The sequence below is a fragment of the Castor canadensis genome, chromosome 15 (assembly GCF_047511655.1).
Source record: "Castor canadensis chromosome 15, mCasCan1.hap1v2, whole genome shotgun sequence".
NCBI lineage: Eukaryota > Metazoa > Chordata > Mammalia > Rodentia > Castoridae > Castor > Castor canadensis.
This window is the reverse complement of record NC_133400.1, coordinates 99,409,280-99,424,896: the sequence shown is the minus strand read 5'-3', so window position 1 is coordinate 99,424,896 and position 15,617 is coordinate 99,409,280. Positions and strand designations below refer to the sequence as shown.

The 15,617-nt window shown below is 48.5% G+C and overlaps 1 protein-coding gene and 1 non-coding gene across 3 annotated transcripts in view; both read left to right on the top strand.

Annotated features, from left to right (window-relative positions):
* Positions 1-7,683, top strand: part of Slc35f3 (solute carrier family 35 member F3) — a 273,940-nt gene extending 266,257 nt beyond the window's left edge. Inside the window, exons 6-8 of one of the 2 annotated variants that reach the window (XM_074056852.1) lie at positions 1,480-1,672; positions 2,372-2,461; positions 5,242-7,683. In XM_074056852.1, coding sequence (XP_073912953.1) covers positions 1,480-1,672; positions 2,372-2,461; positions 5,242-5,477 — 519 coding nt within the window. In that variant the 3' untranslated portion in view covers positions 5,478-7,683. The remainder of the gene's footprint in view (positions 1-1,479; positions 1,673-2,371; positions 2,462-5,241) is intronic. The other variant, XM_020153764.2, reaches the window with a different exon arrangement.
* Positions 4,681-4,753, top strand: Trnaa-agc (transfer RNA alanine (anticodon AGC)). The gene has a single exon. It is a non-coding gene; the product is annotated as a tRNA-Ala (tRNA).
* Positions 7,684-15,617: the final 7,934 nt, after the last annotated feature.

Here is a 15,617-nt window from a genome sequence, read left to right as displayed (position 1 = left end):
TCACTCATCATTAATGGGGTGAATACACAAAAGTACAAGTGCTATTATATAGGGATTAAACATATTTTTGGCATAACACATGTCTAGAGGCAACAAATTTTTATTCCCACATGGGGTAGGGACTTAAGTCACCACAAATTCCCCAAGGCTCCTGGTTGTTCTTGTGCCTTGCTTCCCCCCTCCCTCTCTCCTCCTTAGATGTCTAATAAAGACTGCAAATGTCGTCAGGCCTTCAGGCCTAGAAACTGACTTGGAGGACTCAGCGGGTGACAGATTTTAGCTTTGAGGCTCAGCAGCCTTTTGTAGCCAGGTAGTAGGAAACAGAAAATTAAGCACTGTTCAAAAGCATAAGAAAAAGCATTTTTCTCCAGCTCTGTGAGCGCCATGTTTATGGTTTGGGGAAAGTGAAATAATTTTACCTTCCTATCTTCTATCAGCTCTGTGCCCTCACCACCCACAAAGACACACGTGTCCTTTGCCTTCTCTGGAACACCTCACAGAGAGTAGGTGATAGTCTGACACCATTCTGATATTCAAAGCCACTATCCAAATGCAGAAAACACCAAAAGTCCACATGATGCTCGACCGTCCAGTGAGTTCTCTTGTGCCACTGAGGATCGGAGAATGTGGGAAACACAGCCCACACAAGCACAATATCCTGACTCTGGTTTCTGTCTCCATCTCCCCTCCTGCCCAAAACCTGTCCAGAGTGACTGAAGGTAGACAGCCAGAAGCTATGCCCTTTTCTTCCTGCACTGCCTGCACATACACCTGCATAGGTGTTGTCTGAAGCATTCTGAAATGCTGGGCAAAGAGGCAACCAGCATAGCCAGACCCATTGCAGAGACTCACGCTGACCCCAGCTCACCAAGCATGGGGCAGGACCAAGCTGCATGAGGCATCTCTCAGCCCAGCCTCTGGACCTTCCTTCCAGGCACCCTTGTTCTTCTCCATCTGTCCTTCTGAGCACCTGGAGTGATGTGCAAACAAGAACAGGTGCAGGGAACTAAAGTTTAGTACAACCCACTAAAACCCATGCCACTTCTGGAATGGCAGGATGGAGCAGAGAATAGCAAAATCCCTCCATCTTCTGTTTAGAGAAAATGTCTTGGCAACCAAAGCCCTCACTTGTGGCAGTGGTTGTTAAACTGTGTTTCTGATGGCCAGGGCTCAATTCTGGGGGATGTGTGATCATGGCAGATATTTCCAATTGATGTGGTGTCGTGAACTTAACTATATCACATGTGTAGACCCATGACTCCTGAAGATGCTGTAGGCAGTAACTCTCTGGCGTGGTGTCACAGACATGTCAGTGTGTGCACACAGGAGCCAGTCAAGCCCATCACCCTTCACTAGCAATCAAGTAACATCAAAACTACTGGGACCCCATGGTGCAGCCCAGCTCCACCATGCCGGCACTGCAGCACTCAGGCTCAGATGAGTCCAAGGTGCGCCCTCACCCCCTCCTCTCTCCGACAGGTTCTGTTCAAGCTTCTGTTGGGCAGTGCAAAGTTCGGAGAAGCTGCCTTATTTCTGTCCATCCTGGGCGTGTTCAACATCCTCTTTATCACCTGCATCCCTGTCATCCTCTACTTCACCAAAGTGGAATACTGGAGCTCCTTCGGTGACATTCCATGGGGAAACCTTTGTGGATTTTCAGTTCTCTTATTGAGTAAGTGGCACCCACCTTGTCCAGAGCCCCCAGCAGACAATGACAGACACAAGACTCTTTGGAAACCTGTGTCCTAAAGAAGAAAACCAGTGTTCTTTGCCCTCCCGAAGTTCCTGCTGGATTTCAAGATCTTTGTGATCTATAAAATCTTTCCAGCTCATGGTCAGTGTGGTAAGAATGGCCGTGGTCATTGTCACTTGAGACAGTGGACTGACAGCCTCATGTGTTGACTATTGGCTTCAAAAATCATAGTTGATGAGGAGCTGGCGAGTTAATGCCCAGAGAGGTCTTAGGACATTACCTGTGTGTTGGTGTTCAGTAAGTACTGCCAATCACTTCGTCACCATCACCGTTGATGAGGTCCTCTGAAAACCCAAAGCTCCTGCCCCTGCAGCCATCCCAGGAGCTCGGCCAGCAATGGACCAAAGCAGAGCTGGCAGATGGGCCTTGTCCCTTACTCAAGTGCTTTCTCACTGGTCACTTTTCTGGGTCCCTTTCCCCTTCTCCAAAGCTCAGGGCCAAGAGAATCCTAACCAGTCAGAAGGTTGGGATTGTCCCTAATCCCAACCTCATGTCCTGGGAAGAAGCCCAAAGTCACAGACTCTTTGTACCTCCTATCTCCAGCCCCACAGAAAATCTGGACTTGGATAGGTCAGGTAAGTCATGAGTAACTCCTGTGTCCTAAATTCTTCATTTCAGCATTCAATATTGTATTAAATTTTGGAATCGCTGTTACGTACCCCACGCTGATGTCTCTCGGAATCGTCCTCAGTGTACCTGTGAACGCAGGTAAACCTTCTATATCTGTGTCACGAACCACACAATCATACAGACGTAATTACACACATGCGCTACATGTACAGCACTCACACACAACCCTTCACGCACTCTTGCGCAGTTTCACAAACACACTCACACACTCTTATTGTGCATGATACAAAATGCATGTGTAATCTCCTGCAAAGAAAAATCCTGTAGGGAAAATGCTGATGCTCGTTCCATGCAATATTTTCTCCATAATGGATAGATTTCTGTGTGCTGCTTCAAGACACAGAAAGTCTAAAGCTGTCTCAATTCTTTAACTGCTGTGTGAGTCCCATCAACTGTAATTAATAGATGTAGAAAATTATATGGCAGGAAAAAAGTTAATTTTGCTAATGTCTTTCTGGTGGAGAAGTTTGCATGTGGCAACCTCTTTTAAGAGGCATGGATGCTGCTTTCCTCTGCCTCACGTGAGGGAGCGAGAGACCCTAGAAGCTTACTTAGTCTTGCCCTGGGGTCCCGTTGCTGACATGCAGCAGGGAGGCTCTTCACCTGCTTCTCACCTCCTTCCCTTTCCAAGCTCATACTGCTTTGATTTTTGGATTTTCTTCTCAGAATCCTCTGGCCTCATTCTGACCTCTGGGGTACCTGCTTCAGCCAGGGCAGGTTTGTGAGTCCCTCCACCCTCTTCCACCCAGAAACATTCTCTCCCTGAGCTCTGGAGCTGCTTCCATCAAAGCTTTCTTGGAGCTTATTTTCTGGCCTCCCCTCCTGGGTCCAGCCCCTGGTTCTGCTTGCTATGGTGGCCCTCAGCTTCCTGAGCCTTTCCCTGTCTTGGCTCCTCACCACTGCCACCCTCAGGCTCTCCATCTGCCTTACCATGGTCTGACTCTTCCTGGTGCCATGGGGCTGCAGTGTGGAGAGGCCTGAAAGGGTCTCAGGACACTGAACTCTGTCCAACACACTCCAGAGTCGCTGCTGTGGTCGCTGCTCCTCAGTTCACTGGGCCTTTACCTCGCCCCACAACTGAAGGTCAGGTCTGCCTGTGCAGTTTTGGTCAATGTGAGAAGGAAGTGAAACAGCCTTTGTTGGTTCTTCAAAGCACAGGAGGCCCCAGGCCCCTGGAGAGCTGGCAAAAATGCCCCAGACTGCTCAAGCTTCTGAAAAGTACCTGTCCCATCACTTCCCTACGTTCTGTGCAACATCCCTTTAGAGTTGTGATGGTTATGGCCCAAAGCACTGTCCCAGTAACCACAGAAACTCACATGACCATCTCCTGGAGCCAGGGTTTGCAAGGTCACTCAGAATCATTCCTCAAGGCTCACCTGCCACACAAGAGGTTGAGAATGTGTCAAAGATGACCCCAAGCCCTATCGGAGGACAGAGGCCTTCAGGACTCTCCTGAGGCTCTGAGTTGACTGTCCTACCTGTGAATTCACAGAATGCTTTGCTGAGATTAAAAACTAAAGCACTGCTGGGCGCTGATGACTCACACCTGTAATCCTAGCTACTCAGGAGGCAGAGATCAGGAGGATCATGGTTTGAAGCCAGCCTCAGCAAATAATTCACAAGACCCTATCTCAAAAACACCCAACACAAAAAATGGGCTGGTAGAGTGGTTCAAGGTATAGGCCCTGAATTCAAAGCCCAGCACAACAAACAAACAGACAAAAAAACTAAAGTATTTCTGAATTTTGACAAGATAAAGAGGTGCCTTCATTCCACAAAAGGGCTACTGACAATATCTTTGGTTTGAACTTTGCTCCCCTCACTCTGTCTCTGCCCATCTGCTAGAGGAAATGGAGTCTGGAAGGGGAGAGGAAGGAGGAGACAGGGAGACCTTGAGGATGAGGAGAGGGAGCTGGATGACAGACCCAAGCCACAGCTCAGCAGACGAGCAGCCCCCAGGTGTTCAGTCAGTGAGCAAGGTCTGCAAGGCTCTCTCCTGGGAGGGATGAGAGAGGGGCTCTCTCCCCTGTGGAGGGAGGCTGCAGATGTGCTTGGGCTGGGCTAGTCAGAGAGAGAGAGAGCGAGCAGGACACAGCAACAGCCCAGTGCTCAAAGTACTATTCCAGCTGTTAGGAGAGCGGCAATCTGGAGTTTTAGGGACTGACCTGAATCCGCCTCTTGTTCTGTCCCCTCACCCAATCCTGTTAGGATGAGCTGGGACTCTGGCTGTTACCAAACCCTGTAGAAGGTAAGGACTCTAGAGGATTTAGAATCTCTCACGATTAACACCACTGGCTGGCAGAATGGCTCAAGTGGTAGAGCGCCTGCCTAGCAAGCATGAGGCCCTGAGTTCAAGCCCCAGTGCTGCCAAAAAATAAAAGGATTCATTTTCATTATCCTCAAAGACCCAGGTCAGGTTTTCTCTTCATACACGTGCGTATATTGTGAAATTCTGTTTTAAAATTATAAAAATAAAGTATGTCATGACAGACAATGTGAAAAGTACCAAAAACATAAATCACTTTTTTTCAGAATCCTGACTCACAGAGGTGACTAGAATTAAACTTTGCTGTATTTCCATCTAACCGCACACATATCCCCAACTTGCCCTCACTCGTTTTTCTCTCAGACACAAATCAGTGTCTAGACTCAGGTGCTGAATTTGTTTTGGGAGGCGATAGACAAGTACAAGGCTGCCCAGAAGACAGGTTTTAAGTTCAAGGGGACTTACTAGAGGCAACCCCAGCCCACCAGCACAAAGTCCTGCCCAGGAGGCTTCTGTGGTCCAGGAGGTCCCCGATCTGCTGGACAAGGCAGGCGCTCCGGCTGTTGAGTAACTCGTGCTCTGTCTCCCGCAGTGGTCGATCACTATACCAGCCAGATAGTCTTCAATGGCGTCCGGGTCATCGCCATTATCATCATTGGCCTGGGCTTCCTGCTGCTGCTCCTGCCGGAGGAGTGGGATGTCTGCTTGATCAAGCTGCTCACACGCCTCAAAGTGAGAAAGAAAGAGGAGACAGCAGAGGGCGGTGGGGACCTGGGCTCTGGTCCCCAGAGCAGGAGCAGAAGAGCCCGGCCGTCCTTTGCGCGCTGAGGCCACCCCCTCTGGGACTCTGGGGACGCCCCACGGTATGATTTAGAGGTCTGTTCCTGACAGAGAAGCCTCAGTTGGGTAAGGTGTACATACCTGTACAGTTTTGGTAATCTGCGGTAAGTTCTATGGTATTTATTGGCATGTCCAAAATGCTTGCACTTTCCACATCAGACCTTCCACTTAAGGGTACGATTCACCACGGAGGAGAAAAGAACCTCTCAGAGCATCTTCAGTGGGTGTAAAAGTGGGTCAACAGAAGCCTCGCATGGGTCAGTTTGGACAACAGGCGAGCTTGACAGGCCAGGCTCTGAATCTCACCAACAGAAAACGACATTGTACACTGTGATTACTTTTCAGCTAGAGTAGGTCATATTTTGTTTTATACCAGAGCTGTACTCTTAATTTTAAGGAATTTCAATGAACCAAAAGATAGCTGTCAGTTAGTCTGGATGGATGGGTAGAGGAATGGATGGATGGATGGGTGGAGGGATGGGAGGATGGATGGGTAGAGGAATGGATGGATGGATGGGTGGAGGGATGGGGTGGGAGGAGGTGGAGCAGAAGAGGACAATGAACATGAAAAACATGGAGTACCAGGAAAGGGAAGTCCAACTCCAGCTGGCCTGCTTTCTCAAATCTTCACAAGATCGTGCAGGAGAATTTACAGTGCCTTCTACAGAATTTTCGTCTTTACCTATGTGAAGCGAGGTGACATTATAAGTCACTGGCGCCATCTTATAATTTAAATGTAGAAATCTTTAGAAACAAAAACTATATATGTATGTGTGTGTGTACAGAAGTGACAAGCTGGTGACCAATGTAAATGTAAGGCGGTTGGAGGTGTACATCAGGTAGACTGGGGGAGAGGAATTGCTGGTAGCTTTTACTTCAAGACCAAGATCGACAAATTATTTACTGAATCTGTAAACCTTTTTATGAAACTTTTAAGCACCAGGCTGTTTACTCACACAACTTAGGTCTGCCAGAAAATTCTATCTGTGATAGATCTGTAAAGAGGGATGGGGTTAGAGTTTACTATTTTTGAAGTTTACATTGTTACATATGAAATGGAAACATTATTTTGAAAGTTGTCATAAGCCAATGGTGCATTCTGTTACCATGGAGTCTTTCATTTCCTGGAGGAAAGGGGCATTCATGACCTAAACTTTTTAGCAAATTATTATTCTCGGTTTCCATTACCTGTTTGGCCAAACAGATTAATAAAACATTTGAAAAAGAAGCGGTGAGTGTGCTCTAGGTGGCTATGTTGTCACTTCCCACGTTGTCACTCCACAGCATCTGGCTATCCCCAGCCTACACCTGTCTCCCCACACCTTGCAGGCAAGTGAACCTGCCCAGCTACCCAAGGAAATGTAACTTACTTTAATGACAGAGTGGACTTTGATAGGAATGAAATGCAGAACTGTCACAGGCCTCAAGAAACAGACTCAAGGCCGCCGATCCCTCCTCCCTGCAACCTTAGACCCTCCCTCACCCTCAAAGCATCTATCCTCACCTCCTTCTCTTTTCCTGCCAGATGGGTTCTCAGCTCAGCCCACGCTGGTCTCCCAGAGCTTCCCCAAAGTGGTAGTGCCGGTCCTAGACCCACACAGTCCTGTAGCTTACCCCTGTCACTACCTGTTGCCCTGGTGTCCAAACCTGACACTGGCTTTATAGAGTATGTGATCAGCCCACTGCAGTGACGTGAGATGCTAGTCCAGGCAGCTGTGACCAGCGCCACAGCCTGAGACAGAGTGTGAGCAGAGAGGAGGCAAGGCCCATTGGTACTTCAGCCCATGGCCCACTCCCACAGAGTCTCCACTCCAGGTTCCCTTTGCTGCATGAGCTCTAAGCCTGGAGAGCCCAGTTGTACCGAGCAAGCTCCCTGCCCAAGACGGCCAGTGTCCTGGCCAGTTACCTCCACCACCATTGAATCCAGCCCAGCAAATATCTCCTTATTAAGCCATCACATGAAAAAGTTGGACAGCCCCACCACTGAATAAAGTTTTCACATCCCATCAGGCATAAAAGATGTTGAGGATCCAAAAGAATTTATTGGAAGTGAGGACTCTGGGAGATATTTGCGTGTGGTGTTTGTAGCAACATTAGGGTGGGAGCAGCCCAAGTGCAAGTACCAAGGACAGAAGGAGGAAGGAAGACAGAGAGGGAGGAAGGGATGAGTGGATGGAAGGATGAATGGATAGAGGGATGGATAGATGGATGGATGGATGGATGGATGGGTGGATGGATGGGTGGATGGGTGGATGGATGGGTGGATGGATGGATGGATGGATGGATGGGTGGATGGATGGATGGGTGGATGGATGGATGGGTGGATGGATGGATGGGTGGATGGATGGGTGGATGGATGGATGGGTGGATGGATGGATGGATGGATGGATGGGTGGATGGATGGGTGGGTGGATGGATGGGTGGGTGGATGGGTGGGTGGATGGATGGGTGGATGGATGGATGGGTGGATGGATGGGTGGGTGGATGGGTGGGTGGATGGATGGGTGGATGATGGATGGGTGGATGGATGGGTGGATGGATGGATGGGTGGATGATGGATGGGTGGATGGATGGATGGGTGGATGGATGGGTGGATGGATGGATGGGTGGATGGATGGATGGGTGGATGGATGGGTGGGTGGATGGATGGATGGGTGGATGGATGGGTGGGTGGATGGATGGGTGGATGGATGGATGGATGGGTGGATGGATGGGTGGATGGATGGATGGGTGGATGGATGGATGGGTGGATGGATGGGTGGATGGATGGGTGGGTGGATGGGTGGGTGGATGGATGGGTGGATGATGGATGGGTGGATGGATGGGTGGATGGATGGATGGGTGGATGATGGATGGGTGGATGGATGGATGGGTGGATGGATAGGTGGATGGATGGATGGGTGGGTGGATGGATGGGTGGGTGGATGGATGGGTGGATGGATGGGTGGGTGGATGGATGGATGGGTGGATGGATGGGTGGGTGGATGGATGGGTGGATGGATGGGTGGATGGATGGGTGGATGGATGGATGGATGGGTGGATGGATGGGTGAATGGATGGGTGGATGGATGGATGGATGGATGGGTGTATGGATGGGTGGATGGATGGATGGGTGGATGGATGGGTGGGTGGATGGATGGGTGGATGGATGGATAGGTGGATGGATGGGTGGATGGGTGGGTGGATGGGTGGGTGGATGGATGGGTGGATGGATGGGTGGATGGATGGGTGGGTGGATGGGTGGGTGGATGGATGGGTGGATGATGGTTGGGTGGATGGATGGGTGGATGGATGGATGGGTGGCTGATGGATGGGTGGATGGATGGATGGGTGGGTGGATGGATGGGTGGATGGATGGGTGGGTGGATGGATGGATGGGTGGATGGATGGGTGGATGGATGGATGGGTGGATGGATGGGTGGATGGATGGGTGGGTGGATGGATGGGTGGATGATGGATGGGTGGATGGATGGATGGGTGGATGATGGATGGGTGGATGGATGGGTGGATGGATGGATGGGTGGATGGATGGATGGGTGGATGGGTGGGTGGATGGATGGATGGGTGGATGGATGGATGGGTGGATGGATGGATGGGTGGGTGGATGGATGGGTGGATGGATGGGTGGGTGGGTGGATGGATGGGTGGATGGATGGGTGGATGGATGGATGGGTGGATGGATGGGTGGATGGATGGGTGGATGGATGGGTGGATGGATGGATGGGTGGATGGATGGGTGGATGGATGGGTGGGTGGATGGGTGGGTGGATGGATGGGTGGATGATGGTTGGGTGGATGGATGGGTGGATGGATGGATGGGTGGCTGATGGATGGGTGGATGGATGGATGGGTGGATGGATGGGTGGATGATAGATGGGTGGATGGATGGGTGGATGGATGGATGGGTGGATGGATGGGTGGATGGATGGATGGATGGATGGGTGGATGATGGATGGATGGATGGATGGGTGGGTGAATGGATGGATGGACGGAAGGATGGATGGAGGAAGGGAGGGATGGGCGAATGGAGGTAGGATTGATGGAAGGATGGAGGGAGGAAAGGATGGATGAATGGGTTGATGAAAGGATGAATGGACAGATGGAAGGATGGATGGATGGAAGGATAGATGAGGGAGGAAGGGAGGGAGGGTTGGATAAAATGCGTCGGACCCATACATACAATGGGACACTGAGACATGCTGCAACATGGTTGAACCTTGAGGTGATTATGCAATGTGAAACAAACCAAACACAAAGGACAAGTACTGTGTGAATCTGCTTGTGTCAGACACCCAGAATAGTCAAATTCAGTAACAGAAAGTAGAATGGCAGGTGCCAGGACCTGGGAGGAGCAGGGAGAGGAGTTAGTGTTTAATGTTTGGGGAGATGAGAAGGTTCTGAGGTGGAGGTGGTGGCTGTACAACAACACGAGTGAACTTAATGCTCAGAATTGCAAGCCTAAAAATGACTACATATATTTTAAAAAGATACAATGTATGAAATAAAAAGGTTAAAACTCTGCACTCCTTTAAAGACATTATAAGCCTCAGGTGGCGGCGGGGAGAGAAGTGGGTTGACAGATTTCTTCCCAGAATGATTATAACCACACCTCTAACATACACACACACACACACACACACACACACACACACACACACAGGGGTCTGCGACAGACCTGGCAGGGACCCACGAAGGGACAATTCTAGCAAATAGTTCCTGCTAATGACCCTGTCAGTGGCTTTGGGAGTCAGAATCCAGCCTGCTCATCCAAGGAATAGCCTGCGCCCTATAGGCCAACCTAGATCTCAACTGCAGAAGGTTTTCTGTATTGGCTCCTTTTCAGGTAAAGTCAAGCCAAGACAAAGAGGAGCCCAGGCCTCCCTCTGATGCAGATGAAGGAGGCAAGAAACTCCCAGCGGTCCCCAGCCCTCCCTTTTCTTTCAGAACATACCTATTTGGGACCTGAGGGGTGCAAGTGATCTACCAGCCACCTTGCCACACCAAGTCAGCAGGTCATGCCTGCTGGGCAGACCCTGAGCTCCTGCCCTCCTGAGCCTTCAAGGATAAAGAATGAGGCAAGAGGAACTCATGGTCAGAGAAGAACGGCCCTGCAGAACAGGGGGTTCCAACCCTACCTCCCAAGATCAAATATCATGGAATCCTTTGTCTTCCATGTTGAAAGCCAAGAACTTGTTTTAAAATTAGCACGTGGTGTGGGGTGCAGTCTGTGAGTGTGCTATACCCCAGGGTCCTGCACACACTGGATGAATTGTGTGCTGTGACGTATGTATCAACAAAGCAGATGAATAAAAAATGCTTGTCCCACAAGATGACTTAAGAAGTCTTTACCTGAATCCTACAAGCAGAGAGGACATTTGTTGGGCTGTTGTTAGCTGATTGACTCCTTGACCCTGTTGAAGTAGCACCTTGCTGCTTATTGTTGCTGAATCCAAAGGGGATGATTCCCATTGTTGGACCCACCCAAAGCACAGGTAAGGTGAAGAGGGTGAGAAGTGAATGCAAGATTCCAGACCCCAAGGAATAGCCCAGGAAGATGGTGTTGTCCAGCCTGTCCCTGAGGTCACTGCCTTGGCCTGGCCAACTCCCACACTGGGCATCTATGGTTCCTGCCCTATACAAACTGAGCCTCAGATCCACAAAGTCCTGAAGAGACTTCCAACAAATTCTCTTCTGTTTAAGCAGCAAGACACTGTTTCTGTTACTTGAGTCCAAGAACTGAACCAAGCCAGGAGGAAGCTGGGGTGTTAAAGAAAAGATGGTGGTATGTGTTTGTCCCTTTATTGGTTTTTTTATTTTCTGGTGCTCACTCTTCTTGGAACCGTGCTACTTATGACCTAGAAATATCCCAAGGTCTTCTGTAAAGAATGGATTGTAAGAAATGCACCAATGAAAAGTATAGAGAGAGTTTTAAAATGTCTTCATAGATCTTAAAAAAAATTTTTTTGTTTTTTTGGTTTTTTTCATTTTTTTTATTATTCATATGTGCATACAATGCTTGGGTCATATCTGCCCCCTCCCCCCACCCTCCCTTACCACCCTCCCTTACCACCTACCCCTTCCAGAACTTAAAGTATTTTAAAAGAAGTTTTAAACAAAAACATTGTCATTTTTAACTTTGCATTGCAAAATTCTTGAAAAAAGTCCTTTTCTTGAATTAAAATAGTGGTAAATTTCAACTCAGATCAATGTTCTCCAAATTATCAAAAAATCTGGAATTGTTAGAATCATAGAAGTGAGACTTTATGTGATTGTAACTTGAAGTATTGTGAATTTTAGTCAGACTTTCCCCCCATTCCTGCTGCCATTGAAAATGAATTCATTCTTCCTGTAGGGAATCTAGAAAACCCATAAATGCATAACCATGTGACCATGGTGGCACAGTGGCACTGGCAGCAGTATAGCAGGAGCCTATGGGGACACAAGCTGCTGACCAGAAGTCCTTGGTGGAAGTCGCACTGAGAGGAGCCGGAAGTTCTCAGGTACTTTCTCTGACGGTGACAGGAAGGCTGGGTGAGTGCATAAGTGCACACACCAGCTGCTGTGTCCCCAAGGCCCATGTATAAGTCTTGGTCTCCAGCATGGCACTGTTCAGAGGTGATGGAACCTCTGAGAGGTGGGGTCTAGTGGGAGGTCTCCAGCTCATGGGGAGTGTGTCCTTGCAGGGGATTGTGGGACCCCAGCAGCTTCCTCTTTCTCTTCTACATCCAGTCACAAGGTGAATGGGCTTCCTCTGCCACACACTCCCCACCATGATGTTCTGCCCCAGGTCCAAAAGCAATGGAACCAAACAGTAATGGACCAGAGCTTCTAAAACTGGGGGCCAAAATATACCTTTCCTCTTCATAAAATGATTATGTTGGGTACATGTTACAGTAACAGAAAGTTGTCTGACAAATCTGGTAAATCTTCACCTGCTGTTAGACTCCACAGAGGAGCACACTACAGGAGACCCGTGCCCAAGGATAGACCAGAGGGACTCACAAACCTCCAGAAGAGAGTTCCAGGACTCCCCGATGTTTACTCCTCACTGGAAAAGGAGGACCAGTGGCTACTGAAGTCCTTTGCGTTGTTGGAGCTCTAGTGCATGCTAACAATGTGGGGAATCTGGAGGCCGGAGAGGGACCTGGCTGTATGTATGAGGTTGAGAGGTGACGCCATCAGCACCAGCTGCTGCACACAAGCCCACAAGTATTAAATGGCCTGCGCACACTCATGTCCAGCACAGATGTTCCTGCCCATCGGGCAGCCCTTCTCTGAGATGTGACTTGAGATGCCAGACTCCTTTCCTGTAGCTCTTCCCCCTTCAACACACAGCTTCGAGGTGAGGAGCCAGAGAAAGGGGGCCTGGAGGTAGCTTGGCTCCCTGCAGCTCAGCCTGGACCATGAGGTTGGTTTGATTATTCACCACACTACCTGCCAGTACTGCACAGGAGGCAATTCAGGTACAAAGACAGAAACAGATTGGCACATTGCAATGGTGTTCTTTCTTTAATCTTCACCTATTTCTCACAGATCAAAGTTTGATTTTTTTCCTCCTCCAACCACTCCCCTTCACCACCTCCATGTGTGAGCAACTTCGTTACACTGGCGAGTGTAGTTGTTCGCCCAGCGTCCTCCCTCCCTCTCGTTGAATTCTGGCATACCTGGTGGGGATGCTGGGCATCTTGTACTTTTCCACAGTTTTGCAAACATGTGCTTTATATGTAGCCCTGCTAGACTGCATTGCTCCATGTGCAGAATTCCCTCGGGGACATGTGTGCACATATGCGTGTGCTTGTCACATTTACTGTGTGCTTGTGACTAGCACATCTTCCCAAACAATTAGGTGATTGCTGTCTGATATATATCATCCATGCAATATTCACCTTACAGTACTCATTACCTTTTGCTTAATGATACTATTTAGAGCTGAAGTGATCATCACCATGCAGCCAGGTGGCCCTCTTCAATCCCTTACTGTGGGCAGTGACCACTTAGAGTGACCCCAGTGTTTTTCCCCAAAACTAAATTTTTAAAAACTCAATTCTTTCCATTACCACCTCTTTAAAGTGCAGGGCACAACTGAACATTAACCTGATCTCCAGATCCACCTCACCTGAGTTTACTGCTCCAAAGGATTTTACAGATTTTACTTTTACCAGCTGTTCTTTCAACTTTCTGGTAGCATTTAATATAATTTCCTTTTGCTTAAATCAGAGAGAAGGCGCTCTCACACAGCCAAGTCCCCTCCTTTCCCTTGTTGGTTTGGGTCTTGTTGCTGCTTTGTTTCCTTCTGTGGGTGCTGGGCATTGACCCGCCCCTCTGCAGTCTGCCTTATGGACAAGCCCACTTGCCATGTTTCTGAGTCCTGGGTTGGCATCACTTTCCGAACAATCAGAAACAGAGGTTCAATGGCACATTCACCATCCCTTTGTTGCCCCTGGATGAGGGAAGCACAGTCCTTTCATCTAGAAGTTTGAGTTTCAGCACCAAAAATGCATCCGTGGGCCTTGCAGCTGGGTGCAGTCAGTGGATGTGACTTCTGCTTTACCTCTGTGCATCTCCAGCGCTCGCTCTCTCTCCATTTGCTGATCATCTTTGTATTCAAATTCTTAAACATAGAAATCTTTCCAGGCTCAGGAGCAGAGCAGTGCAGCAGTTAATATCATGGAATTGGAGGCAGATAGACCAGGGTTCTAATCCCTGCTACACTCTTCAAAGTTTCATGGCTTTGGACGTGTTCTCACCTGTAAAGTAAGAATAATCATTGTCTCTGACTTACAAGGTTGTCAAGATAAAACAAAGCAATACATGTAGAAGCTTAGCACCAACCTTAGTTGTAAGTAAGTGTCCAAGAATGACAGCATTAACAGCGTCAGCATCAGTGTCACAGCAGGTGACATTTGGTTTCACTATGTGTTAATCTGTTGGTCTGATTGGTGTCACTATTACCTCACGTTTCCAAGCCTAAAATCTTAATACTGTCTTTTACTACTTCCTTGCGAATCTGTAACCTCCAAGCATCTCTTGGAATGCTCCCCTCCACTCAGTCCCCACACCATCACTCTACTCTTACCTAGTACTGTCATCCCAGAAATGGACCCGACGCATCTTCTACAGCCCACTGAACTGGATTGTTTTGCCATCTAATGCACTTGCACAAAGAGCTCCAGTATATTCCTGTGCTTTGTTAAATAAGCCTTCCTTCCCTAGCCTGGACTCAAGGCTCTCCACAATTTGACAGTAATGACCTTTCCACACTCATCTGCCACTGTAGTTCCCATTATCTCCTGCCCCTCGGCCACCTCATAATGGTCACTATTTCTCAAGTATGTTCTATCCTCTCTTGCTCTGTACTGTGGCTAATCCTGAATGGGACTCTTGTCCTCTGCCCTCTCATTCTACCACACCAAAGCTTATGTGTCCTCAAATACCTTCTCCAGATGCTTCCTCGTTGGTACACCTGCTTGAAAGCCAACCCCACTGCAACTTCGTTATCTCGTTTGATGCTAAAGTCTCCTCTGTGTCCATCCTTGAGTTCTTTCTCTAGAGAGACCAAAAACCTTGAACCAGTTCCCTGAATCTGGTAACATCTGAACCTGAAGGGAGGCGGGAAGGGGAGTTATTGCTTAATGGGTACAGACATTCTGTTTGGGATGCAAAGTTTTGGAAGTGGACATTGGCAATGGTTATATAGCGTGATGACTACAATGAACACCACTCAAGTACGCAGCTAAAAATTGTTGAAATGGCAAATTTATGTTGTGTCTGTTTTATCATCACTACAAAAGGAAAGCCTGGGCTATGGGTGGAGGCAGATTAAAAACCGTGGTAAGTACTTAAGGTTACATACACACCAGGTCAAGTGGGGTGGGTAGAGCTAGCATTAACTAAGAGCCTGGAAAGAAGAGACCAGACGAGACTTTGAAGAGGAGGTATTTGAGTGGACATTTCCCAGGTAAGCAGAGTGAGGACAGACTACTTAAAATGGAGGAAACAGCATGTTCAAAAGCAAAAAGCTGAAACTTGGTACCATGCAGGTCACAGTTCACAAGGTGATGACACCAAGCCGTGGACACGCTTGAACCAATTTTAAAGGCATTTGAGTCAATATTTTAAAACCGGGAA